At 50.3% G+C, this 25,394-nt stretch overlaps 1 protein-coding gene across 1 annotated transcript; it reads right to left on the reverse strand.

The window, feature by feature from the left end:
• Nucleotides 1-12,000: 12,000 nt before the first annotated feature.
• HSPB8 (heat shock protein family B (small) member 8) lies at nt 12,001-25,133 on the reverse strand. Its single transcript, XM_008707686.2, has 3 exons — nt 24,210-25,133; nt 18,192-18,255; nt 12,001-12,991 (listed from the first exon to the last, which is right to left on the reverse strand). Exons 1-3 carry the CDS (start codon nt 24,574-24,576, stop codon nt 12,832-12,834), a joined length of 591 nt encoding a protein of 196 aa, XP_008705908.1. The 5' UTR covers nt 24,577-25,133; the 3' UTR covers nt 12,001-12,831.
• Between the last annotated feature and the right edge of the window lie 261 nt (nt 25,134-25,394).

Raw genomic sequence — 25,394 nt, forward strand, 5'->3', positions numbered from 1 at the left:
TCATCCTCTCCCACTGAAATTGGCACGTCCGGCGTGGAGCTTTGATGATTTATTTACCAGTGACAGTTCTGCTCTGGGGTGAAGTGCCCTGGTTTGCTGAGTGGTTCATTCATTTGTCTTCGGTGGCAGCGCAGGCCCGTGGGATCCCCATCTCGGCTCCCACCAATGCCTTATTCCTTCCGTATCTTGCTGCTTGCGCTGAGGGGGTGGGCACGAGGGGCGCGTGGTGTGCGTGCCTTCTCACCTGCAGAAGCACTCTGTTGGGTCTGCTTTGGGTGGGGTGGTCCCTGGGGATGATGCTGGAGGTGGAGGGAGGGCCCATGTGGCATTAGGGAAACTACATCTTAAAATCATGGACCTTTTTAAGATGCCACAGGAGTCAGATTGCTCTGGGCTCAAACGCTGTCTCCCTGTCTCTGCTGTTTATTAGTTGTGTGGCCTCAAGCGAATGGCCTGACCTCTCTGATCCTTGAATTCCTCATCTGTTACGAGAGAATAATAACACCCATTTCCCGCTCTCTTGTATGGATAGAATACGTAAAGCATCTGACACATAGTAAAGTGAGCCTGACATATGTAGGAAGCTCTTAATAAAAGGCAGCAATTATTCCTATCTTTATCCTCATTATTATTCCCCTGGGCTCAGAGCTGGTCCCTGGAGAAGAGGGAGTGTTCCCTTCGGGCTTTTGAGATACCAGAGCTGAAAAGCAACTTAGAGGAAAAGCCAGACAGCTGGGTTGAAGCTCTGGCTGCCTACACTTCCTCTGTGTGAGATCTTGAGGCCAGGTACTCTGAGCCTGTGTGTCCCCATCTGTCAGATGGAAAGTGTCTGGCTTCCAGGGCATCCTGAAGAGCAATTTTCTTCTCCCCTCGTTACTTGCAAAATGCTTTACGATGTACAAAGGGTCGTGATAGTCCTCATCTGGTGCGGCTTCTCAGCAGGGACAGTCCCTGATTCATGAACAGGGAAATGGGCTGAGGGAAGTGCGGCAACTTGTCCCAACTCGTATTCATTCACTTTACAAATATTTATGGAGTGCTTACTGCACACTGGCCACTGTTATAGCTGCTTCAGATAGACTGATGGACAAGAACAGGCAAAAAATATTCCTTTCTTCATAGAGCTTACGTTCTAGGGGTACAACACAGATAATAAACAATGGGAATAATAAACACAGAAATTATATAACATGTTAGGAAGTGACAAGTCTTTTTTTTTTTTTTAAGATTTTATTTATTTATTCAACAGAGATAGAGACAGCCAGCGAGAGAGGGAACACAAGCAGGGGGAGTGGGAGAGGAAGAAGCAGGCTCCCAGCGGAGGAGCCCGATGTGGAACTCGATCCCGAAACGCGGGGATCACGCCCTGAGCCGAAGGCAGACGCTTAACCGCTGTGCCACCCAGGCACCCCAGGAAGTGACAAGTCTTAAGGAAAAAATAGTTCACGACAAGGGGGCTTAGGAATGATGGATGAAGGGGAAGCCTGCAGTTTTAAAGAGGGTGTTCAGGATGAGCCTCACTGAGAGGGTGACAGCTGAGCAAACGCCTGAAGGAGATGAGAATGTCAGCCACGCAGGTGGGGGAAGAGCGTCCCAGGCAGAAAGTCTGGCACGTGTAAAGGCCCTGAGGTGGCCGTGCTTGAGGCGTTCACGGAACAGAGAGGGGTGGAGTAGGGAAAGTGGGAAGGGATGAGGTTGGGGAGCGCAGAGGTAATGCAGTGTGTGTGCAGAGACAATCCTTTAGGGCTTTGTAGCCATAATAAAGACTATAGCTTTTACTTTGAATGAATTAAGGGGTTACAGGAGGGTTTGAGTAAAGTCGAGCCGTGGTCTGAGTAGTATTTTCCCAGCGTCTCTCCGACTGTTGTGGATGAGTTGACTGTGGGGTATCCGTCAGCAGATGGATGTATAAAAAAAATGTGGTCTACCCATACAGTGAGACATTATCCAGCCATAAAAAGGAATGAAATTTTGACACCTGCTACGATATGGATGAACCTTGAGGACATGACGCTAAGCGAAAGAAGTCAGATACAAAAGGACAAATACTGTATGATTCCACTTTTATGAGCTGTCTAGAGTAAGCACATTCACAGAGGTGGAAAGTAGGTTAGAGATTCCCAGGGACTGGGGGAGGGAGGAAAGGGGAGGTTTTTGCTTAATGCCTATAGAGATCCGTTTGCAGCCACGGAAAGTTTTGGAAATAGATTGTAACAGTGGTTGCACAAATAGTGAATGTCATCAATGCCACCAAATTGTGCACTTGCAAAAAAAGGGTTAAATGGCAAATTCTATTATATATGTTATTTACTGTCATGAACATATTTTTTAAAAACTGACTGTGGGGACGAGGGTGGAAGTGGCCTCTGCTGTAACGTCCGTGGGCTCAGAACAAGGTGGGGACAGGAGAAGAGGTGAGAGGCGCTCAGATGCGAGCTGCACTTGGGCATTACAATTTCCTGACAAGCTGCAGCTAGAGCTAGTGGTTCCCAGCGCCATGTTGGAACCTGGGTCTCTGGAACCTTCCCGAGGACCCCAGGATTACAGAGTGAGCCTTTTGTGCTCACTGCAGGTCACACCCTTCCAGCCGCCCAAGGCTTCCTGTTCCTGGTCACCGTGCCAGGACCTGGTGTTAGATTCCTCTGGTCCTTCGGGGCACATGGCGGTAGCTACGCAGAGTGGAGGTTCTGGGCTGAAGCCCTTGTGGACGTCAGCGCCCCCCAACCACCGTCACATCCGGGGCTGGCACCACCAGTCCTGCCCTGGAGGCTCAGCTCTGAGTTGGCAGGTCCCCTCTGTTTGTTGCATCACTCTAAGGTCGTGAGCCCAGATTAGGAACTGGGTGGAGCAAGGTGGAGCCCATGAGCTCATGAGCAACACCGTTGCTGTTTGCACGGGGGACCTTAGTAACGGGCCAGACAGAGATTGGCCCAAATCTTGCTCCTCCTGAATTCAGGCACCATGGACAGGGGATCCTGGGGGACTGAGTGTGGGTTATAGGCTCGGACAGTCCTGGGTTCAAATTCTAGCTCTGCCTCCTACTTCCTGTGTCACTTGGGGCAGATTGCTTGCCTTCTGTGATTCCCCATTTCCTGCAGTTGGGATGATACTACCCACCTCCAGGACTTCTAAGGGTTAAGTGATAAGCAGATGAATGAATGTTGGAAAGTGACCACAGCTAGACAAATGACAGAGGATGTCAGACTATGGACAATGCCCAGTCACCGGCTGACAAGGAGGGGTATGTACTGGTGCCGTGTTCTAAAGTGGCGGAGAAAGGGAGGGAGCAGTTTGCAAGAAGAGATACTGGATTCTTTTTTGCACATGTGGAGCTTGAGAAGCCCAGGAGGCATTTGGAGCTCGGCAGAGCTGATCGGGGCCAGAGAGAGGGATTGGGGGTGTTAGCTTAGACAAGATGGCTGGTGGAGCTATGGGATGTGTGTGATGGTCCCAGGGAGACACACAGCGAGCTTAGGATGAGGTTCCCAGCACTACTGTGTTCATGGGATGGTTCCAGGACACAGAGGGTCAAAGGAAGAGGTGGGAGGACTTGCCTGGGGTCCCAGAAAGACTGGATGTCTTAAGTGTCACCTTACAGGTGGCAGGGGAAATGCTGCTCGACCCACCGTCTGTCCTTCTCCTCCTCTCTGTCCTTCTCCCTCTCTCGCTATAATAGCAGCTGGTCTTTGTCATTTTCAAGGGGAAGGAATAGACTTTCCCTAATGTAGGGGAAAAGGGTGTGGTATAGCTCATGTAACTGAAAGGAAAGCTAAGCACTGGACCCCAGGAAGGACAGGAGTGGGGCCGCTCCAGGGATCTAGAAAGTAAGAAAATGAACATCTCTTCCGGGTGCTGTCACTGGGATGAATCAGTTCAGCTATTTTCCATCCTGGCGTCTCTGCAAAAGTTTCAGATTCCCACGAGGGAGGCCCTTATGGCTGTAGCTTGGGACAGGGCCCTCTGATGGAAAAGAAGCCGCACATAATGGTGAGGATACCCCAAAGACATATGCAGGGGCTGAGACGAGAGGAAGGGGACCCAGATGCTGCCTGGCGGAAGCCAAAAGTATGTACCCCTGGGGCCTGCACAGGGCTCTCGGGGGCTTCTGAGATGGGGCTCAAAGGGTGTCCCTAGAGGAGGTGAGACCTGAGCACAGATGAATGTGATTGGGCAACCTGATTCATTCATCACTACCCACTTATGCCTGGTAGGATCCCAAAGGGATGCGACAGAAGGTGGGACAGGGTAGCTTTAATAAGAGGAGGAAGAGCAAAGTAAGACCTTAGCCATTCAGACTAGTAATTAAGGACTGGGGAGGAGGGTGGGGGAAAGTGCCCACACGGCCTGGCTTTTTGTATGCCAGGCTGTAAGTATTTTACAAATCTTAACTCATTTATTCCTCACCGAAGCTCTGCAAGGCATTCCCTCCTCACCCCTATGTCGTTGCCCGAGAGCCTGAGGCACAGAGAAGTTAAGAGTTTGCCCAGGGTCACTCAGCTAGTAAATAAATGATGGAGCAGAGTTCAGACTGGGGCAGCCCTGCTCTGAAGTGAGCCTGCACATCGTTTCACTCTACAGCCCTGCAAATGCCATGTCGTGGGAGTGGAAGCGAAATCTGCGTCAGGGGATCTCGTCCATCAAAGTGTCACTTAGGGGAGTCAAATCCTAGATTTAACCACTTGGTTTACTTTTTTTTTTTTCGTCTCAAAGTCAATACATTTTCTATGCAGAATATTTGGAAAACCCAGAAATGCACAAAGGAAAAAAAAATAACTCAAACACTCACCTTCTTTAGAAAAATAACAACTTTTAGGCAAATTTATAACAGTGAAACCACTGAAATGCAGCTGCGATTTTCTGTTTCTTTTAATTGAGTGATCATACATTACTGATTATGTGAGGCCAGCTTTTCCCTTGTCCTGTTGCTGTGACAGCAGATCATCTTCAGGGGTACGATAGCTAATGGCTGCATACTTTTTCCCATTGTACGGAAGTACCATCATTTGTCCGGCTAACCCCGTATAGCTGAGCCATCTTGTCATTTCCAATTCTCCGTGAGTATAAATGCAGCAGACACGGTCCGCAGTCTGCTCAGATTTCTTCTACACCTTTAACTGTCTGTGCACACCTCTCCTGGTTTCTGGGTGGGTTTGTATCTGTGACCCTTCTTTGTAGAACCGCCCTGGGGCTACTAGAACCACTTTGCTCACAGGGTCAAAGAGCCTGAGGTCTACATCCCCCCCCCCCCCGCCCCTGCCTTCCATCCCCAGGGCAGACCTTAGCCAATGCATGTTGGCGTGGAAGAACACGCAGTTGGAACACATTCTGATCCACTCTCCTCCATTCCTTTACGGTGCTGCTGACCCATAGCTTATAGCAGAAGTGATGTCATGCCATTTTCAAGGCTAGATCACAAAAGACACAACAGATGTGTTTCCGTCTTCTGCTGTCTCTGGGTTCCCTTGCTCCAAGGGAGGCTAGCTGCCATGTCATGAGGACATTCAGCCAGCCGCCGGAAAGGCCCATATGGTAAGGGACAGGGGTCTCCAGCCACCAGCCATGAGAGTGAGCTCAGAAGCAGACCCTCCAGCCCTGGTCAGACCTCCAGATGACCTTAACCCTGGCTGACATCTTGATGCCATGTAATGAGACACTCAGACCAGAACCACTCAGCTGAACTCAGCTAAATTACTGAAACTTCTAAACTATGCAATATTTATGGTTTTAGGTCAGTGCGTTTTAGGGCTCATTTGTTACGCAACAAGAGCTACCAGCTCTTCCTTTTGCACCTTTCACGGTGCACATTGGCAGACCGAAGAAGGATGTTTAAGCTGGTCTACCCTGGTACTTTCCAAAATTACTTGACTATAGAACCCACCCCTGCTCCCTTTGCTTCTTATGGAACTCCCTTGGGGAGCTGCCAATCTAGTGTGAAATCTTGGACATCCCCAGAGTGTCTCAGTTTCTGTCACTTCTGTAGAGACGTGATCTGTCCTCCAACAACTGTGTCTGCGCCGGCTCCGATCTGAGGGTCTTGCGGGCGCGTGAGTACGCACGAGCATGCATAGCTCTCGGCGGTGAGCTCTGTCATCCTGTCTGCTGTGGATTTTCTAAGCTGTCACTGTCAGTACCAGCACCAGCCAGCCCGTCACACAGCTCTGACGGAGCACAAACAGGCATAGGAAAAATGAGATCAGGTCACGAGGCATCGTTTCCAAGACCGCCAGCCTTTGCCTCTCCTCTGCTCCCCCCTGCTTTCCTGAGTTGCTGAGGTGGGGTCTTCTGTAGTTTCCAAACTTTTTGCTCCTCTTCCCAGCCACCTCTCTGGGGGACATTCAGGGTGGCAATGAATGAGTCCCGCTTTAGAGATGAAGAAACAGAATTAAGCGTTCTGGGTTTTTTTCCCCAAGACACGCATCTACTTGAACCCATGCGTTATTCCCTTTGCCAGAAACAGTCCTTCCCACCCCACCTGCTCCCTGGCTTAGGTAATGCAGTGGTCCGGCACCAGCCTGTCTGAGTTTTAGACTGTCTTAGCGACTCTGCCACTTCCCAGCTGTGGGACCTTGGGTACATTTCTGGATCGTTGCAGTTTGGTTACAGATTAAATGGAACAGTGGATGTGAAGAGCAGAGACAATAACATTCGATAACGCTATTAGTATTAATACTAATCCTTTGGGTTTCAACTTGGACATCATTCTTCCTGGAAACCCCCCCCCCCCCCTGCCCACTGCCCCCTGGTCACCACTCCCCGTCTGTCTGGGCAGAGTCCAAGCCTCCTGTGGGCTCCTCCAGGGCAGCCCCTGTCCTAGTGCCCGGTCTTCTGGTGACTCGTAACACTGGCTGCAAATGAGAATCACCTGGGGAGCTTTAATTTTTTTTAATTTTTTTAGAGATTTTATTTATTTGAGAGAGACAGAGATAGTGACAGAGATAGCGAGAGAGAGAGAGAGAGAGAGAGAGCACGCACACACAAGTGGGGAGGAGAGGGAGAAGCAGGCTCCCCGCTGACCTGCTGAGCAGGGAGCCTGATGTGGGGCTTGATCCCAGGGCCCTGGGATCATGACCTGAGCCGCAGGCAGGCGCTTAACCGACTGAGCCACCCAGGCAGCCCCCCACCCCGGGGAGCTTTTAAAAAATATCCTTGCCCAGGCTCCACCCCAGACCAATAACATCAGAATTTATCGAAGTATTTCTAGAGTGTGAGCTTCCCCTTCCCCTTCCCCCAGGCCAGTGAGGAGTGCTGGAGGCTGGGTGTCTGGGCTCCAGCCCAGAAGAGAATCCCACACCTCTATTTGGTGCCTGGATGGGGAAGAGCACGAACCCAGCCAAGCAGCATTGCTCACCTTCCAGGTCTTCCAGGGAGGGAAATGCTATAGTCTACCATCAGCATGTTTTCGGCCACCTCCCTCCCTCCCTCTCCCACCTTCTCTTTTTTTAAAAAAAATGAACCCTCTCCACGGTTTTGCAGGAGAACCAATAAGGACGGTCATGACAATAGCTGATATTCTGAGCACTTGCTCTGCCCTAGGGACTGTGTGGACCGCTGCGAGGCTACAACCATCCTCCTCTTCCATTAAAAATGACATAATTCAGATTTCGAAGTTGCATTGGCGGGTTTCTCCTGAGAAACAGGTTCCTTCTTGGGCAGGGGTTGGGCTTGGCCGCTAAGATTATGGAGATGTGGTGTCTTGTTACCTCTAGCCCTCTGACAATGGAAAGTGAAATCCCTTTAATGCCCCTAATTTCTGCTTTTCTTCTCAGAGACGGAGACACTAGGGACTGGGAGGCAGGTGCTGGGGAAGTGTCTGCTGCACGTGTAGACTCCAGGGTCTCCAGTGGCTCAGTAACCCACTGTGGCTCCCTGGAAGACCCTGGAAGGCCCTGGACTCAGTTTTTCAGGAGGGGCTGGATTTTCAGAAGGAACCCTCCACTCCTTACTTATTGTGATCTTACCCTGTATTACCACTGATGGGCTGAGCACTTCACACACACACACACACACACACGCACACACACACACATGTACGTACGTACGTATGTTAATCCTCATCTTAGCCCCACATCACCATCACCCACGTTTGTGGATAAAGAAATGAACGTTTGCAGAGGTCAAGTGACAAGGTCACATAGGTCACACGCGAGCAGCAGAGCTGGGGTCAGAACTCAGATCCCTGCTGGCCCCACTGCTTCCTGATCTCAGAGCCTGTGCTCAGTCCTGGGACTTCCTATTTTCTTTGCTTACTCACTTCTTGCCTGAGACCCCACTATACCCATGAGGGCAGATTCTCACATCTGTCTTGTGCTCCAAGGTCTAGTGCTGCTCCTGATACAGAGTAGGCAGGGCAGGACAGGGTGATACTCCAAACCTTTAACAACTGGTAGGGCCAGGGCACTGACTATTCAGAATGGCCATGGGTCCAAAGGCACCCGCTTATTCCCAGGGGGACTGGCAGGGCAGGGGAGGTATCTATGGGAATGTAGGTTTTTATTATTATTCACTGATGGCCAGACCGGAAGATCAGGACATAGGATTCCCATTGAAAAGATAGCCTGTTATACTCACAGATCCCAAGAGGAGAGGGCTGGCCACGTTGCAGGGGGCCACATGGAGAAGCAGCACCAGGGCAGTGAAGAGGCAGAGGGAGTAGGTGGAAATGTGAGCAAGAGCTTTTACTGTGGTTTCTGCGGGAAGGAACAGGTGAGGCAGGGTAGGAAGGCTTAGGATTGGCTAGTTGGGTACAGGGGCTCTCCCCTGGTGTCAGGCACCTGACCTTGGGTGATCAGGGCAGGTGCATAGCGGCTCTGAGAGTAAGAGTGTGATGAAGAATGTGATTGGAGTGTGGGCTCTGGATTGGTTGCTTTTCCTATGAAAAGCGTGCCTGCGGGTGAGTCCTTTAGGAATTAGCCAAGCTTGGGAGGGGCGGTCCCTCCAGGGTCAGCAAGCCCCCAAGTGATCAAAGCATCAGAATAAAAAGACATGCTTAATGGAGGCGAGGACAATGGGGTCACCTTGGAGGTTCAGGCAGGGTTATTTATCAAGCGATAAATACTGAAGTATTTCAATATTTGGACACCTGGCGCCACCGTACCTGGGCATACAGTTGAATTGGGGCCGAGCCTGAAGAAGGGCACACAGTAAATATACCTTGAATTGCTGAACTGGGGGGCTGGGTCTGGAGTCTCCTCCCTCCTCACAGCCTCCTCAGTTATCCTTGGAGAATGGCCACAGCCATGCTGTTGCCCCTGGCTACCCTTCCCTTTCTCTTTCCCTCAGGAGCCTCCCAGGGAGCTCATATCTGCTTGCCCCCGGGAAGCCTGGAGCTGGGGGTCAGGTGGCTCGACCCTGCTGAAGACAGGTGACTCAGCCAGCCCTCAGCAGCCAGACAGCAGCTCCCACAGCTGGCCTGGAGCCTCTCATGCCTTCTGAGAACTCCTGGGCTCAGGACAGTGGGTCGGAAGGGACCTCCCAGCAGCCCCCCACCGTGCCAGTTCCAGGTGTTGGCTCATTCAAGAGAGTATTGATTTTCACATTATGATGCACAACTCGTGAGGCACAGGGTGAGGGGTGGAGGGAGGGAGAAGCCAGCCGCTGATTCCTGGAATTTATTTGGAGACGCATTAATTTGTTTCTTCCCTTCAAGGTCAAATCAAGGCATCTCCGTATATCACCATTGGCAGCCTCTGGCTGGCAGGCAGTTGGGAGGGGGCAGAGGTGGGATGCGAATAAGACTTTCTGGGGAGCTGGGTCAAGGGAATGGGGTGGGGAAGTAGGTTCCTGGCACCCCCGTGTCCCAGCATCATCACGGAAGTGAGGGCTCAGGACAACATTCTTTCATTTGGTTGGAGATCTCCCATGAAGGGCCGAGTTATCTGTTTTGATGACAAGGCTTGTGTGTTTAAGCTGGGAGTGCTCAGAACCGAAAGGAGCCAGGTTTCTGAGGTTTGAGATCGTGCCTTTGGCCTAATTTTCCAGGGTGACCCACCACTCACCATTCCTTCGCTCAGTGCATATATATTACTTGATGCATCAAACATTGCACTTAGCATAGAAGACGGAGAGGATGGGCTCCCCACCCTCCCCACTTGGGGGCTCACCATTCATAAGCCCAGAAGTGACAAACATGGAGGTCATAGCTTTGTTTTCCTCTCTCTCTCAGCTGACCCTCTCAGTGTAAAGACACGGGATCTGACACCCAGTACGATGCGTCACACCCGGTGGGTGCCCCATAAATATTTGTTGAACAAACATCAAATGAGTAGGAATTTTCCCCCTGACTTGAATGATTCCTCCTCCCACCCTTGAAAGCAGGGCAGTCAAGGTCAGTTTTGGTTTTTAATGATTGTTGTGATTCCTTCTGCTGCACAGATACTCAAGCTGTTACATGGTGTGCTGCGTGGGGACAAGGGTAAGTGAGAGGGGGCTCTGGCCACCCTGGCGGGAGTCTGAGCTGAGACCCTAAACAATGAGCCAGTGAGGAGGGTCAGAGCGTAATCGTGGAGGGAGAGAACAGTGAATCCAAAGTTCTGGTAGCAAGAGAGGACTTGTCTGGTTGGAGGAACAGAGGGGAAGTTAGGTGGGGCTGGAGGGTGAAAGTTGGGGGTTAAGGTAGTGTGGAAAGATAGCCCGAGGACAGATCCCATAATGCCTTGCAAGTCTCAGAAAGCAGCTTGTACTTAATCCTTCCGACAGTGGGGAACCATAAAAGGATTTTAAAAGGGACATACCTTTCATCTGGTCTCCTGTGTTTTCTGCCTATGAGGCCCCTCCCAACCCTTCCCCCTACTTACTCAAGTGCTACAACGCTGTCCATCTTCAAGTCTGACCGGAGCGCCCCTACCCCCTTTCTGATAAGCCACCATCCCTGCCCCCGCCCCTCTGCAAACCCCCAACTTGAAATACCATCTCTCTTTTCTTCCCGCAAGGTGAATGGACTCACTGAAACCACCCTTACATTTTCTTTGTTGAGAGAAAGGCAGAACAAGGTCCTATTTCATAGTAAGTCTGGAGTCAGATTGCTTGGGCCCCTTGCTTACTAGGTGTGTGCTTTGGAGCAGTGCCCTTAACCCTTCTGTGCCTCCGTTTCCTTATCTGTAAAGTGGAGGTGAGAGTTGAACATACCTCAGAGAATTGCTGAGCAATGGAACTGAGAGGACATGTGAAACCCTAGCGTGGTGTCTGGTACACGGAAGGAGTTAAGTGAGGGGCAGGCCTGCTTTTATCTGCCTGTTCCTATTATGGGTCTTTGAGCTTGTATGGGCAGAAATTTTGGCTCATTGTTCGCTATATCCTTGGCTTCTAGTGCAGGACCCAGCAAGCAGGTGTTCAGGAAATATTCACTGACTTTTGCTGTCATTTGGGGGTTTAGAGATGCCCTTGATGATGCCTTTGCAGCCCAGAAGCCCCTCATGAACTCTTCCAAAAGCAAACATCCAGGTTCAAGTTCTGCTATTATCCTGTGACTCACCAAAGTCACTTAGCATCAGCTTCTTCATTATAAAATGAATGTCTACTTCTTAGGGAGTCATGGGGATTAACTGGGATTGGCTCCAGGGATAGAGTATGTAGCCCAGTTTTGGTAGGTGAGATAAAAGGGGAAGTCTTCTAAGAGCTTCTGGAAAAGATCTTGCTCACTGATAAAAGAGAAAGCCAAATAAGAAGGCTTTTTTACCCATCCCTTCTCTTCCTGTGCATTGTCATGTGAAGGTGAGATGATTGGAGCTGCTGCAGCCATCTTGCAAACATGAGGACAGATCTTGTATACTTGTCAGAGATGGCAGAGGAAAAAGATCTCTGGCTCTTGGTGGCATATAAACTGAAAAAATGACTCTCAAATCACTCATCTCTAAACTTCTTGAAAAGTTAGACAATAGATATTTATGTTATTTAAACCACTATTTGTTGCGTATCATTTGTAGCTACAAGCATTCCTAATTGGTATCGCATCTTTAAATGGTATAGCATTTAGCATTCCCCATCAAAAGAAGAACACAAGGCTAAGAACATCAGCTCTTTTATTACTATTATTATTATTATTTACTGTTATTTCTCCCTAAACAACAGCACAATTCAAATAACAATGACACACAAGTCCCACTCATATACATAATACCAATACCACTAGCCTGCCTGCCAGTCTGTCTGGCCTTTGCTTGGTTCCTGGTGGAGCTGTTTGGAGACAGCCCCCTCTGTAAAAATCCCAAATTGGACATAGGAGGCACAAGAAAGGGGGGGGACTTTAACCGGAGAATAAATGGGCTTCCAGAGTCCTCAGGGAGTGCCGACTTGGGAACATGCTATATAAATGCTTGGGTGAAGAGCAGAAGGCACTGTTTTCATGTGGGCTGTTGGCTAAATTCCATATGCGGATGTAAGACCTAGCTATCACCCTTCGTAGGCCAGGGCTGCAGGAGAGTGAGCTAATGGGCTCCATCCACCAAACCATGGGGCAGGCATGGAAAGTGGGAACCCAGAATAGGAATCTGGGTGACAGGGAGGTCCCCGGAGAGAGGCAACCCTTGCATTAGCTGCAAGGGAAGATACAGTGTGAAACGTCATGTCCCCTTCTATCCGTTTTTGCAACTACAGAACGGGCAACATTGTCATCATGAGAGAAAAGGTAAAGAAAAGGCAACTGAGCATGACCTGCCAATTGCGCCATCCTGTGGAAACACCTACCACTACCCTATCCAGAGAGTTGGTGGTCAGTCCACCCCACCCCTAACATTTTAGTCACACTAAATCTATGAATTCAGCTAAAGTCACGTACTCTGGAATCAGAGAAGCCCTGGGGTTGGGGAGGGAAAAAGACGGGCCAAGACTGGGGTCTCAGGAACAGGTGACTTCCTGGCTGTCTTGGGGAAGCTCGTTGTTGAAATTGCTCTCTCCAAATGGTGAGTAAGGGGGGACCTGGGGAGCTTCGATGATCAGCAGGCCCTCTGGAGAAAGCGAGGCGAAGACTGTCACAGGATCCACCTCTGCGGGGAGCCTAGGAGAAGCACAAGATGTTACTCCTGTATTCTGTTTCATAGAGCTTAAACAGACTTTTGTGCATTTGGAAGAAAATAGCTTTGATACGAATTTAGGCTCTGAGGGCAGATGACGCTGATTTGCAGCCCAGCTCTGCCCCTCTCTAGCTGTGCCATCCAGGGCAGGTCACTCAGTTGCTCTGAGTTTATGCCCTCATCTGCAAATGGAGATAGCAATATAAAACTTGTATAGTATTCGAAGCCAGACAGAGTCTGGACACGCTTTGCAAATGGTAATGTGGGGTTCCAAAAGATCGCTGGAAAGATCGCCGTGGCCCAGATGTTTGGTCTTTGGTTGAGGTCTCTGCCCACAGTGGACCGGCTGCTGGAAGAAACGGCCACCACTACCATCCCGTTATAGAACGCAAGTGAGGTGTTACTCCCAGCAGGTAACGCCCTTTCATTTGCCGTGTGCCTGCTGAAAGCGCTTTACTACAGAATGCATTACTGGTGAATTAATGATGCAACAGCCTGGCCACCTGGCAACATTCTCTCCAATGCTTAGAATGAGCCTCAGTTTGGGTCACACCTTAACAGGTCATAACTGCTTTGTTCCCAAAGCACATTTGTAGGAAATGACCTGGCTAGAACTTTACAAAGAGCCCAGAGTGGTTAATAGGAATTAATATGCCCATTGCACAGAACATTTAAGAGAGACTTGGGGGAAATCAAGTGGCAGGCTTCGTGAGTGAGAACCTCAGAGGGATTTCTCAATCCAACTTTGGTTCCAATTCTGAAGCTATTTTTTTTTTTTTATGATTTTTTGTTTGTTTTGGGTGAAAGAGACAATCTGAGACATGGTTCCTTCAACTAACTATCGGAATTGTGAGAATGTGTTCATGGCCTCATTGGGCTGCCATTATAAATAAAGATTATGAGAAGTATGACCTGAGCACTTTCTATGTGCAGGCAGTTCACCTGTGTATCATCTCCTTTAGTTAACAATAATCCCACTAGGGAAGTTTTGTTACTGTCGCCAATTACAGACAAGGAAATCGAGGCTAGAGAGGTGAAGTGACTTGCCCAAGGTCACACTGCCGGAAAGAAGCAGATGGAAATGGGAATCTTGCTCTCCAAACTCAGAGTGGCTGATCGTGATGTTCTTTTGCCTCCCCTGGCACCAGACTTTTGAAAAAAAGGGAAGCCAGGAGGGTCGATCAGCATAGATCTTTCCACTGGTCCAGGATGGCCCTGCCTGTTAGAAATGCAGAGGTTTTGATCAAAGAACCAAGCAAGGAGCAGACCCATTCCTGGCTAGGGCAGGATCCTTCCTGAAGGGGGTGGGGAGTTTTTGCAGTGAGTAGAAACATGGAATCATATGAGCAGCATCTACCCAGGAGACTCCTGCGAAATTAGAGCCACCGAGATTAATGAGGGACCCGCTGGGAAGGAGGGAAGAGAAAGAGGGAACTTGGGCAGAGGCCAAGTCAAACTTCTGAAGCACAGAGGAGGCCAAAAGTCTGGACCTCCCTCCCACTGCTGGGGATGGGCCAACTCTGTTTAACTATTTGCATGCTAACCCGTAACACACCTGGTGCGATGGGGCAGGGCCACCGTGATCCAGAGCCTGGGCTTTACAGGCAGGAAGACCTGAGTTCCAATTCTGGTTCTTCCTGACTGTGTGACCTCGGGCTAGTGAGCTAGCCTCTCTGAACCTACCTCCTTATAGGAAAAGTGGGTTAATGGTATCTACCTCTTAAGGTTGTGAGAGAATTACACGGGATGATGAAAGCAAAAGGCTTATTAGCCCAGTGCTGGCATACAGTAAGTGCTCAATAAGTGTGAGTGTCTACATCGTTACTGCAGTTACTGGCTGTTCAAGTGGGCTTGATGGCTGTGTGTATTTTAGCACAAGTTGTGCTATCACCAAGCTGCAAGTGTCAGAACCCAAAAGAATCTCGGTTGTTCAGGACAGTGCTCTCATAGTACACCTGGGGAAACTGAGGCCAGAGGTAGGAATAGGCTTGTTCAGGGTCTCTCACCAGGTGACCTTATGTTGAACCCCCATGATGGGAAAATTATTCCTTTTGCATTCTTTTTCAATCCTTCCATTTGCATCCAAAGAAACATTTCAGCTAAGTGTTGACTTCAATACCTTTAGCCTCTGTCCCTCACTGTTTTCTGTTTTTAACAAAGAGAGAGGTGATCTAAGGCTTGGACCCTTAGGTAGACGATGCTACCTATTCAAGCACGTTTTTCTTCCATTGGATTTGTTTTATGATTGCCCTCTTCAGTGAACATTTTAGTAATGGGAATTTAACTTTCCCAAAAGTGACGTGATCAAAAAGAAAAGAAATCTTAAGCAGATAATAATACGGGAATGTAAGCACATAAGGCAAAATGTAGTTGAAGATGGTCTGTGAATGACGGCAACCTGGTCTCCCTTAACCAGGTAGGAAGGCCATGGGCTTTGAAGGTGGGGAGATCTGTGTTCAAATCCCAGATCTGGCTCATGACTAGCTGTGTGACCTTTGTGGAATTCCAAAATCCCTCTGAACTTCAGTTTTTTCATTCACAAGATGGACTTAGTAATACCTACTTCATCGGATTCTTTTCAGAGTGAAATAATATTAAACCTAACCCCCTTTCCGCATGGCTCTTGGTACACTGCAGATGTCAGTAAATGGCAGAACGGGTACCTGGGAAGATAGGGAGCAAGGAACTAAAGTTTGCTTTGACTCTGAGCATCTTCCAGTGATGATTTCCTGCGTCCCCTGCTTCCTGTCCTCTCACCCAAGTTGGGTGTGGAAAGATCCCATCTACAAACTTGCCCTGCCCCCAACCTGATCGGCAAATTCCAAGACCTCTCCTGCTCCCCCTCATCCGGTCAAAATGGCACCTTTTACAAGGGGATGGATGTGTTGGGGAGAATTTCTTAGCTGTGGCAGAGGCAAACAGCTGTAGCATCCTGCCTGGGAGGAAATCTCCAAGGATCTCAGTCTGGCTGAAGGAGCTTCCCTGTCCTCTGATGACCAGAGTTTTTCCTGGGCTAGGCAATGGAGCCTCCCGAGAATGGGCCAGGACCATCCTTGGTGTCTAGAGTCTGGGCAGAGCCAGGGGGTCCCAGGAGGTCCCAGCCGCTCTCGCGTGACTCCAGCCTTGCAGAGTTTAATATTAGTCCTCACAGACTGAACACTGAGTCTGGACCCCATGCTAAGTGCTTTACACGCCTCCTCTCATTCCCTATCACAGCTCTGTCCATGAGGGAACGTGGGGACAGAAGCTCAGGGCAGTTCAGGGGATCTGTTCCAAGTTATCCACTTTCTTTATCATGGAACCAGGACTCCCTATATCCAGAGGAACTTCAGAGTACTTAGCAACTGGCCCAGAGGGACAGTGACCAACCAGAATGGATGGACATGTGCCACAGTGATGGAGTAGGGTGCTAGGGACCCCTTGTTGTTGGAACGTGGGGAGGTGCAGAGGGTCCTGGGGACAGGGTCAGGATGGCCGGGCTGGCTAGGGCGGGCACCTGGGGTGCTCAGGACAACGGCAGTCCAGTATTGTAACAGGCAGCTCCGCTCAGTTGCTGGACCCCAGCTGCGCCTTGGGCAGCTCTAGGCATTTCTGTCTGGTCAAGTCACCCCAGCAAGCTGCTTTCCGGGAAGTCTCGGAGATGGGGACATCCGCGTTTTATAAAGATGATTAACCCCCTGACTTCTTTCCAGCTCAGTCCCTTCCACAGCATTGCCCTGCCTGTGACTCTATTCCGAGGCCTTATTTGAGTCTCTTCCAAGAAATATCGGCTCCCTCTGCACTTTTTTCCCCCCTTTCCTTTCCCCTCTCCCTCTCAGCAGCGGTTCTTCTGGCTGCTGTACCAGGGAGAGGTGTGGGCCTTGGGGATGGCAGGCGAGGCAGCTAGCGTGAAGAAACACAGTTAGCCGTTCGCCTTATCAGGAAGCGTCCTTGGGCTTCTAAGAACTCCAGAGACGCCGGGTGAGTCAGGACTGGGCACATGGCAGGAGAGACGCAACTGCAGAACCCCAGAGCTGAAAGAAGCCTCAGAATGCAGCCCGCGCACTCTCTTCCAGACCCGGGACATCTTTGCCAGGGCTAGGCATGGAGTAAAGACTCAACACCACCACCAATAATAGTAACAACAAACTGCCACGTAGGGGACTTACTGTGCCCTGGTGGCCGTGCCATGATTTCATTTCGTTTTCAGTCGGTGACTCCGGAGAATCAACACCCACCCGATCCCTTTTACGGGTGAGGAAAGGGCATCCCTTAGCTCCAGGCATGAGCACTGCGCTCAGGGTTCAAGGATCAGTTTGGGGCTGTTCTAAATTAGAATCGTAAGGACTTTGGGCAGGTCTCTTCACCTCTGGGAACTTCGTTTCCCCATCCTACAAGGAGGGTAATGTCTCTTCTGCCCACTGCGAAGATTAAATGCATTGACTGGGACAAGACTTTGGGGCCAGAAATGTACATAGCGGAGTGCTGCTGGGTAGAGCGTGTGTCTGGGAAGAGGGGTCCCCCATCAGCACCTTGCTGTAGGCTCCCTCCCTACAGCTGGCTTTGATTCACTGGCCCAGCCTGGTGGTCCTCCTGCTGCAGGCATGATTCCCCCAGGCTCAGCCCTTCGCACACCCCGCAGCAAAACTGCCCTTCATGTGTCCCAAAATCTCAGCCTCCAACGCCCCCCGGGAGGCAACAGCAAAGTCAGGACACCTTTCAGTTTCCTTCCTGCAGGTGCTCTAGGGAGGGTGGCATGCTCTTCCGGTGGCGGGGCGCTGAGAGCAAGCAACCTTCCCAAGATTCTACTGGGCATTTGGGCATCGGGGGACGGTCTCTCTTGATGGTGATGGAGAGCCTCCCCAGGCGTACCACGCGGGGCGGAGAGTGCCCCGATTTTCAGGGAATCACAGATGAGTCATTTTGTTTCTCGGACTCTCCATCTACAAAGTGGCATCGTTAATTCCCACCTCACAGGGGCACTGAGCAGGTGTGAAGGCATAATTTACGCGTCCCCCCTTCCTGGGACCCTACGGCAGGTTTGCTGTGACGCCTTCTCCCCTTTAGGGGTGAAGGTTCAATTCCCTGCTCTGGGTCTTGTCTTGAAAGAGAGATGCCCAAGAGAGAGACACTCCAGATCTCGGGTCCCAGACACTACCCACACCTCCACCCCCACCCCGGAACCCACACCGCCAGGTGACTCACTGGATTTTCTTTGTGAAGTTCTTGGAAACGATGCCACCTTCTTGCTGCTTCTCTTCATGTTTGCCTAGAAGGGAGAGGAATGCCACATGTAAGCATCTATGTCCCCTGGACTTCAGTCAGGACTCAGGCTTGTGTTCAAATCCTGCCCCAGCCCCTGCCCCACCCTTTGGCTCGGGGCTCAGTCTGGAGACACCAGTTACCTGAGCAAACTTGCCCCTTCCCCCTAGCCAGCCAGTCAAATCCAGAGGCTAGCATCCCAGGAAGGGTGGTAGGAAAGAAGTGGGGTCAGGTGCTGAGGGCTGATTTGCCACACAGAGCCTTTCCTGGCTCTGAGGTGGGCTTCCTTCCCCCTTGGTTATGGAGGCAGGAACTGAGGCCCAGTGATGGGTCCACGGTCACCCAGCAGGTACATGGCAGGCCTGGGCTCTGAACCAGCTCTCCCTGAATCCAGGCCAAGTGCTGGGGTCTCACGCCCCTCTTCCCGTTCCAGCTTGGCTTGCAATTAGCTCTTTGAGCCACATTATCTGTACCTAGAATGGACGAATAGCCTGGAAATAATGCTTCAATCTGCTAAAACAAACAAAACAAAAACACCTGGAGTCTCCAAAGGGGGGGGTCTCCTTAAGAAATGGCACATTCCACCTGCCCTGCCTTATACAGGGTAGCAGGGGAGGGCTGTTCTTCTTTCCTCAGGAAGGAAAAAGATAAGCTTACATGAAGGTTGAGCCCAGACTGGCTATCACCTTGCAATTTATATAGCAACTTCAGAGCTTCCTGGCTGCTCCTCACTCTTCTTCTTCCTCTTCTTTTTTTTTTTTTTTTTTTTTAATGTGGAAAGCCTCTAATTTCTCTCTCTTTTTTTTTTTTTTTGAAGATTTTATTTATTTATTTGAGATAGAGTAAGCACAAGCTGGGGGCAGGGGCAGATGGAGAAGCAGACTCCCCACTGAGCAGGGAAGCCCAACATGGGGCTCCATCCTTAGACCCCAGGATCATGACCTAAGCTGAAGGCAGATGCTTAACCGACTGAGCCATCCAGGCGCCTCTGTAATTTTTCTTTATACAAACCAGATTAGTGCCCAGTGGAGCCTTCCAGCTCCTATCTTTATTTGTTCCTCATCCGTGGGGCCACATTCCCCGGCCAAGAACCCTCATGTACACAGGGACACCCTTCTGAGAAGCTTTGGAATGCAGACTGTGAATAACCTTGTGGGATGTTTTGGCAGCCCAGGTTTTTAAAAAACTGACAATTTATAGGTGGTTGCATTATTAATTGCTTTTTAAAATTATCCATAATTTCTTTATTAATGACTTTGTTCTGATTGTAAGAAAATACAAGGGTATCCTAGAAAATGTAGAATATAAAGAAATGAATGATCCAAACCACCTGACGAAACCACATTTTTGTATAAGTTCCAGACTTTTCTTTCTATGTTACTTAGGCATGCATAAATGTTATATAGTATAGACGTATATCATGTATTTTAGCAGGTGGGGTCATATTTTATGTTATGCTCAAAACTGTTATCTCTTGCTGACATGTTATAATTATTTTTCTGTGTTACACCAAATATTCTTCCACAGTGTGACTTTTTAATGGTTGCACAGTGTTCCACTGTATTGATACATAAGTTCGTTTAGCCAATCCCTGGCTTTTGGGCACTGAGATGGGTATCCGACCTTAGAAAGAAACTCCTTGCACCAAACATTCTTACAGCTGGATCTTTGCATCCAGCCTGATGACATCTTCAGGATAAATTCTAAGTTCTAGAATTTCTGAGGCTCGATCTGTATTGCTAACGTGCCCTTAGCAAAGGCTGTGTCCGTTTATTCACTCATGGGCTGGGCAGAAAGGGGTACACGGATAGGAATTCGTTTTTAAACTGGAGTGTCTGATTACCCAGAACACACTATGCTCTGAAGGTGCTGCTGCTTGGAGAGTAGATTTGGACCTGCCAAGTGCATGAGTACCAACTGTCCAGCCCTAACCCAGGCCTGTGGCCAGGGGAGCACTGTCTGTTCCCTGACACCCTCCCCAGAGCCTGGGCCTCCGGAGGTCTGCTTCCCCTGGGGACCAGCCAGTGCCTCTGACTCAGCCCTTTTGCACACTTGGTGTCCTGAGAATAATAAACCATGCTGATGATCAAAAAAATAGCAATAACAGACTCTTAAATAGTGCTTGCTTTGTGTCCGCCCCCCTCCCAGCTCCTGGCTATAGCTACTTCTTTAATTTTCACGACAACCTTAGAAAGCAGGGACTTTCGTTATTACCATTTTGTGGACGGGGAGCGGAAGTTCAGAGAGGTTAAGTGATGCGCCGAGGGTCACACAGCTTGGGAGTGCTGGAGCAAAGGGGTGTAGGTTTTGGACTTCAGTCCCTGCTCTAACACCTCCCTAGCACATCCCCACTCTTCTCTGAACCTCGGTTTATTCTTCTCTAAAATGGGGGTGGCAACACCTTCCTAATTATTGGGTTGCTGAACAAATGCAAATGAGTCACAGAATTGCTTTGTAAGTTGTAAAAATGTGTGAAGGCGAAGGTTTGTGCCTTATTTTGATGTCTGGAGAAAGGACTGCTTCTGAAAGGCTAAGCTTGCTTGTCCATGCCCTGAAAATAGGGTATTGGGGTTAGGGAGGGGAGGATCTCTGAGCAGGCATAGCTCCAAGATTTCCCATAAAGAGGAGCCTGGTTGAAAATGGATGTTGCTACCCGAGGCTCATCTTGAAGCTTAATTTGCATATAATTTGAATATCTATTTATTGGGGCAGCTTAAGGATTATGAGTGATTTTTAATTTCTTATTTTGCTTTCCTATCTGTGTTTTCTACTGTGGAAATATTTTATTTTTGTAAACAGAAAAAAAGTAATTATGATTCTTTTTTAAAAAAAGAACTCATCCGGAGGCTAGGGCAAGCCAGAGGCCCCTCACAGCTACTGTTTTTTCAACAAGCCTCAGAGAAATGTAGGTGCCAAGAAGCAAGCATGAGCACTTCAGGGAAAGCCATTGGCCCAGCTAAAGAAAGAAGGTGCTGTTTCCAGGGGAGGCAGAGGCCCTGGGATTAAAGAGAAGGGGTGGGAATAAGGCCTCTGGGTTTTCCAGTTCCTTCTTGGCCAGGACCTGGCCCAGTGGCCCATGAAGAGAACATTTCTTGGCTGGTGGCTGCAGGGTAGGAATAGGGGAGGATAAGGCATCATGGAAAGCATCTAGTCTAGCATTTTCCAAATACTTCCCTGGAACTAGACACTCAGATGTGGTCAGATAAGACAGGGCTGCCTCCAGAGATCCACAAACTATTCAAAGCTCTGATAAGCCCTGCAGGGAGGAGAACTGTTAATAATTTTGTTTCCTCTGGCACCTTTTAGAATTCTGGACCACCTATCCTGCATTTCTTGGATACCTATTGATATCCTAAAACGTACCATTTGGCAAATACTGATTTAGTTCAGCTCCTCCTAAGTAAAACTGAGGACCAAGAGGTGGCAGGATTTGCCCAAGGCTGTATAATCGGAAGAAAATCCAACCATCCTGACTCGGAACTGTCTAAGCAGGCCTGGCTTTGAATTGCAGACATGTGCCATGGAAGATGGGGGGGATCTCACGTGAGTTACTCTCTCTGAGCTTCAACGTCCTCACTTGGAAAGTGGATATCACAAACCTACCCATATTTCCTTGCGAGTCCATGTGAGGAACAAGGGAGCCAACATATGCAGGCATTTAGCCCAGTGCCCTGTACCAGGTGCTTGAGGAAGAATAGTTCTGTCGTTATGTGATGTAGGATAAAAGACTGAATCTGATTTTAAATGGAGCCCCGATACCCATCTGATTTCTTAAATCCATTTTCTGAGAGTCTCTGTATGTACTCTCAGGGGATTTGGATTCTGTCAAGCTGAGGTTGCTAAGTGCACACCTGGGAGGCATTTTTACAACCTTAAAAGGCTTTGTCTGTCTTATTTAAGCACCCAACAACCCCATTTTACAAATACGGAAACTGAGGCTCCATGACTCGCTCAAAGCCTCATGCGGAGCTCTGGATTAATAAGGTATTTAGTGGGATCTCAGCCTGGAGCTGCCACAGCCCAGTTATTAAGAAGCACCTAGAAAGGAGAATGAAGGAAATATGCTCCAGGGGTCTCCTGGAGGGGCCACAGGGCACGGGAAACCCTCCAACCCAGGGTAGAAGACTCTGGAATCCTAATTAAAACAAAGATGGGGCTGGTGGTGGTAATAATCACCTTATTTACAGAGTGCCGGGCAGACACTATTATTCGCCCCATTTTACAGACTCTGCATTTATTAGCATATATTGTCTGCATGTATTTGTAATCTTCCCTACAGACTTGCAGGGCCGATATTATTACACTCCCCATCCTGCAGATAAGGAAAGCGAGGCTCAGAGCAGTGAGAAGACTTTCTTGTCCATATTCATCTGGCAGGCTCAGGATTTGAACCCAGGTCTCCAAGGAGCATCTACCATTGGTGGTCTCCTGGGGCCTTGCTCTGTGCCCAGCATTTTAGTAACAGTAACATCACGGCCATGAGAATACTGATCCCTCATGTTCCACATGTTCCAGGCAGCAGCTCCACACTGGACGCACATCAGGTCACCTAACACAGCAGTCCTCATGCCGTGTAGCCACTGGAACCCTGATGTCCAGATAAGGACACAAAGCACAGAGAAGGGAAGCAGTTTGCACATCCCGCCGGTCTGTGGCAGACCCAGGTTCAGCACTTGGGCCTGGCTCCACAGCCAAGTCCGGAAGGCCTAGCTGAACCCCTCCATCCGCACGTGGCCCCAGCGTGTCTCATGGCCCACCCCACCCGGCCCCGATCCTCTGATGTTTATAATTCCACCCTGCAAGGCTTTGAAACTCCCCCTACACGCCGCCCTGCCAGGCTTGTCTCTGCCCAGCCTGGCTTTGCAATGGCTTTTATTGATTTTTCTGGTCGGGAGCCTACCAGGAACACACTCTTTTTAATGGAGCGTTAATTGGGAGGGAAGAGAGAGGAAGCCTGTTCCCCTGCTGCCCTGCTTAATGGGGACGGAGCCTCCTGTCTCCTCTTACTTTCTCCCAGGCTGGGAGGTGGCGCAAGCCCTGGGCCTGGGAGTCTGGGGCAGGCCCAGACTCTTCCTGCTGGCTGCTGACTCATGGCGTGACCTTGGACAAGTCCCGCTTGGGCCTCAGCCTCCTCAGCTGTAAAATGGGGGTAGACAGCCCCGCTTCTTGGGGCTGGAGTGAGTGAGGATTATCTGGTAGAAGGAATGTAAGAGTCTTAGCCCAGTTCTTGATACCCAGTAGGTGCTCAACAAACCATCAAATTGCTCCTGGCCTCCCCATTCCCAAGACAGCCTGGGTTTGAATCCAGGTGGCCATGGGCAAGTTACTGTAACCTTTCTGTGCCTCAGTTTCCCCATCTGTAAAAAGAGACAAACAGGCCACACCTCCTCTGGTTGTTTTAACTGAGATGTTGCAGGTAAAGCACAGTGTTGTGCCTAGCACAAGGTTACCAGTCAGTACCCTTCCAGTGACTATCATGCCTCAGTTTCCTTATCTGGCACAAGGGGAGGTGTTGCTCTTGAAACCTGTGCTGATCATTAGCTCTATCATGGCACACCCTTCTAGACTGTGCTGTGCCCCGGGGGTGCCGAGAGTCCTATCACTTCTCTGTCTTTGTATTTCTTCTATATCTGTTTAACTTATTCTTTATAGGAATTTTTTTCTGTCAAAACATGTGACGTCGTTCGCATTTCCCTGCCTCTCCTCTGATGGGTACAGCACCCAAAGGCCTGAGCAGCTGGGTCAGGTTGAGGTGTCTCCTGGAACCCCGGGCAGGAGTGCTTTTCCATAAAGATAACTTCTGTGGGCTCTCTGGGCTGCATTCCTGAGCCCTGAAGTCACCTGTGTCACACGCTGCTGTCACAGCTCACCCTCTAAGGGAACAGAGTTCTCTTGGCTATTCCCGGGGCTGAGGCCTACACCCCTCTCCTGGGTTCTCTCTCACTCCTGCCCCTCACTCACCGGACACCTCCACGTATCCGTCCTTGGTCTTCACCATCAGCTCCTCTGGCTTAAAGCTGTGCACGTTGACACACACTTTCCAGGGCTCCCCAGGGAAGGGTGGGGGACTCCTGCCCTCCGCAGGTACCCCAAACCTGGCTGCAGCCGTTGGCCCCCGAGGCACCATGCCTGACCTCAGGGTCCCAGGCCACCCCGGGGAGAATCGAGGCAGGGCCCAGTTGCGCCATGAGGCGGTCAGGTCGTCGGGGAAGGGGTCCATGCCAAAGTCATCATCCAGCAGGCGCGAGGGGAGGGACGAGTCTCGGAAGGGGTCCCGGCGCAGGCGGCTTGGGTAATGGCAGGAGAAGGGCATCTGACCGTCAGCCATGGCTGCTGAGCTGGAGTAGAAATGGAGGCTCAGAGAGAGGGAGCCACCTGCCCAAGGTCACACAGCAAGGTGATGTGGGGGTGCTGGCCCTCTGAGATTGTTCTTCAGTTTCAGAAAATGCTGAACCATCCACTGCCAAGGACAGAGGGGGTGTACCTGGCTGGGGTCCCAGCCCCCAAAGACACTCCAGAGGCGACCACCAGGCGGCCCAGCAGAATTCCAGAGGGCCTCTCTCCGCACTGCCTCACCGGAGACCAGCCAGTCACTGTCCTCCCAGGCTGTCCAGGCTCTCAGCCAGAGCCGCTGAGATGTCTGGAGTAGCGTCAGGAGCTTAATAAACCCAGGGACACGGGCCTAGAAACTTCTCCTTGCTTCTCCGGGGCTGAGAGCCTTCTATTTATTGCTGCTTGGGGCTGGGGGCGGGTTTTGCCGGCGCCTCCTGTCACAGGAGTATTCGGAGGTGATGAACCAGCCCCTGAGAATCCGCTGAGGGAACAGCTGGCCTCCCAGGGGGCGGGGAGGGGCCTTGGCGTCCAAGTCCAGCCAGCCTGTCCGGACACTCTCCTCCAGCGCTGGGCTCAGCTCCGCCCCCTCTCTGCTGCTCCCTCCCCCGGATCCTCCTCCCCACGCTCTGTGCAAAGGCCTGCAAGGCTATTAATAACCCTCTGCCTGCCAGGGCCCCGGTCACCCCAGTAATACCTTCCCCAGAGCCTGCTGCGTGTCCTGCCCCCCTTGGGGACCTGCAGAAGGAGAGGAGAGGGATGGGGGGCCCAGTGGATTTGAAGGCAGGTGGCCTTGGGCTGCAGTCACCCCTCACA

This window comes from Ursus maritimus, unplaced genomic scaffold (assembly GCF_017311325.1).
Source record: "Ursus maritimus isolate PB19 unplaced genomic scaffold, ASM1731132v1 scaffold_33, whole genome shotgun sequence".
Taxonomy (NCBI): Eukaryota; Metazoa; Chordata; class Mammalia; order Carnivora; family Ursidae; genus Ursus; species Ursus maritimus.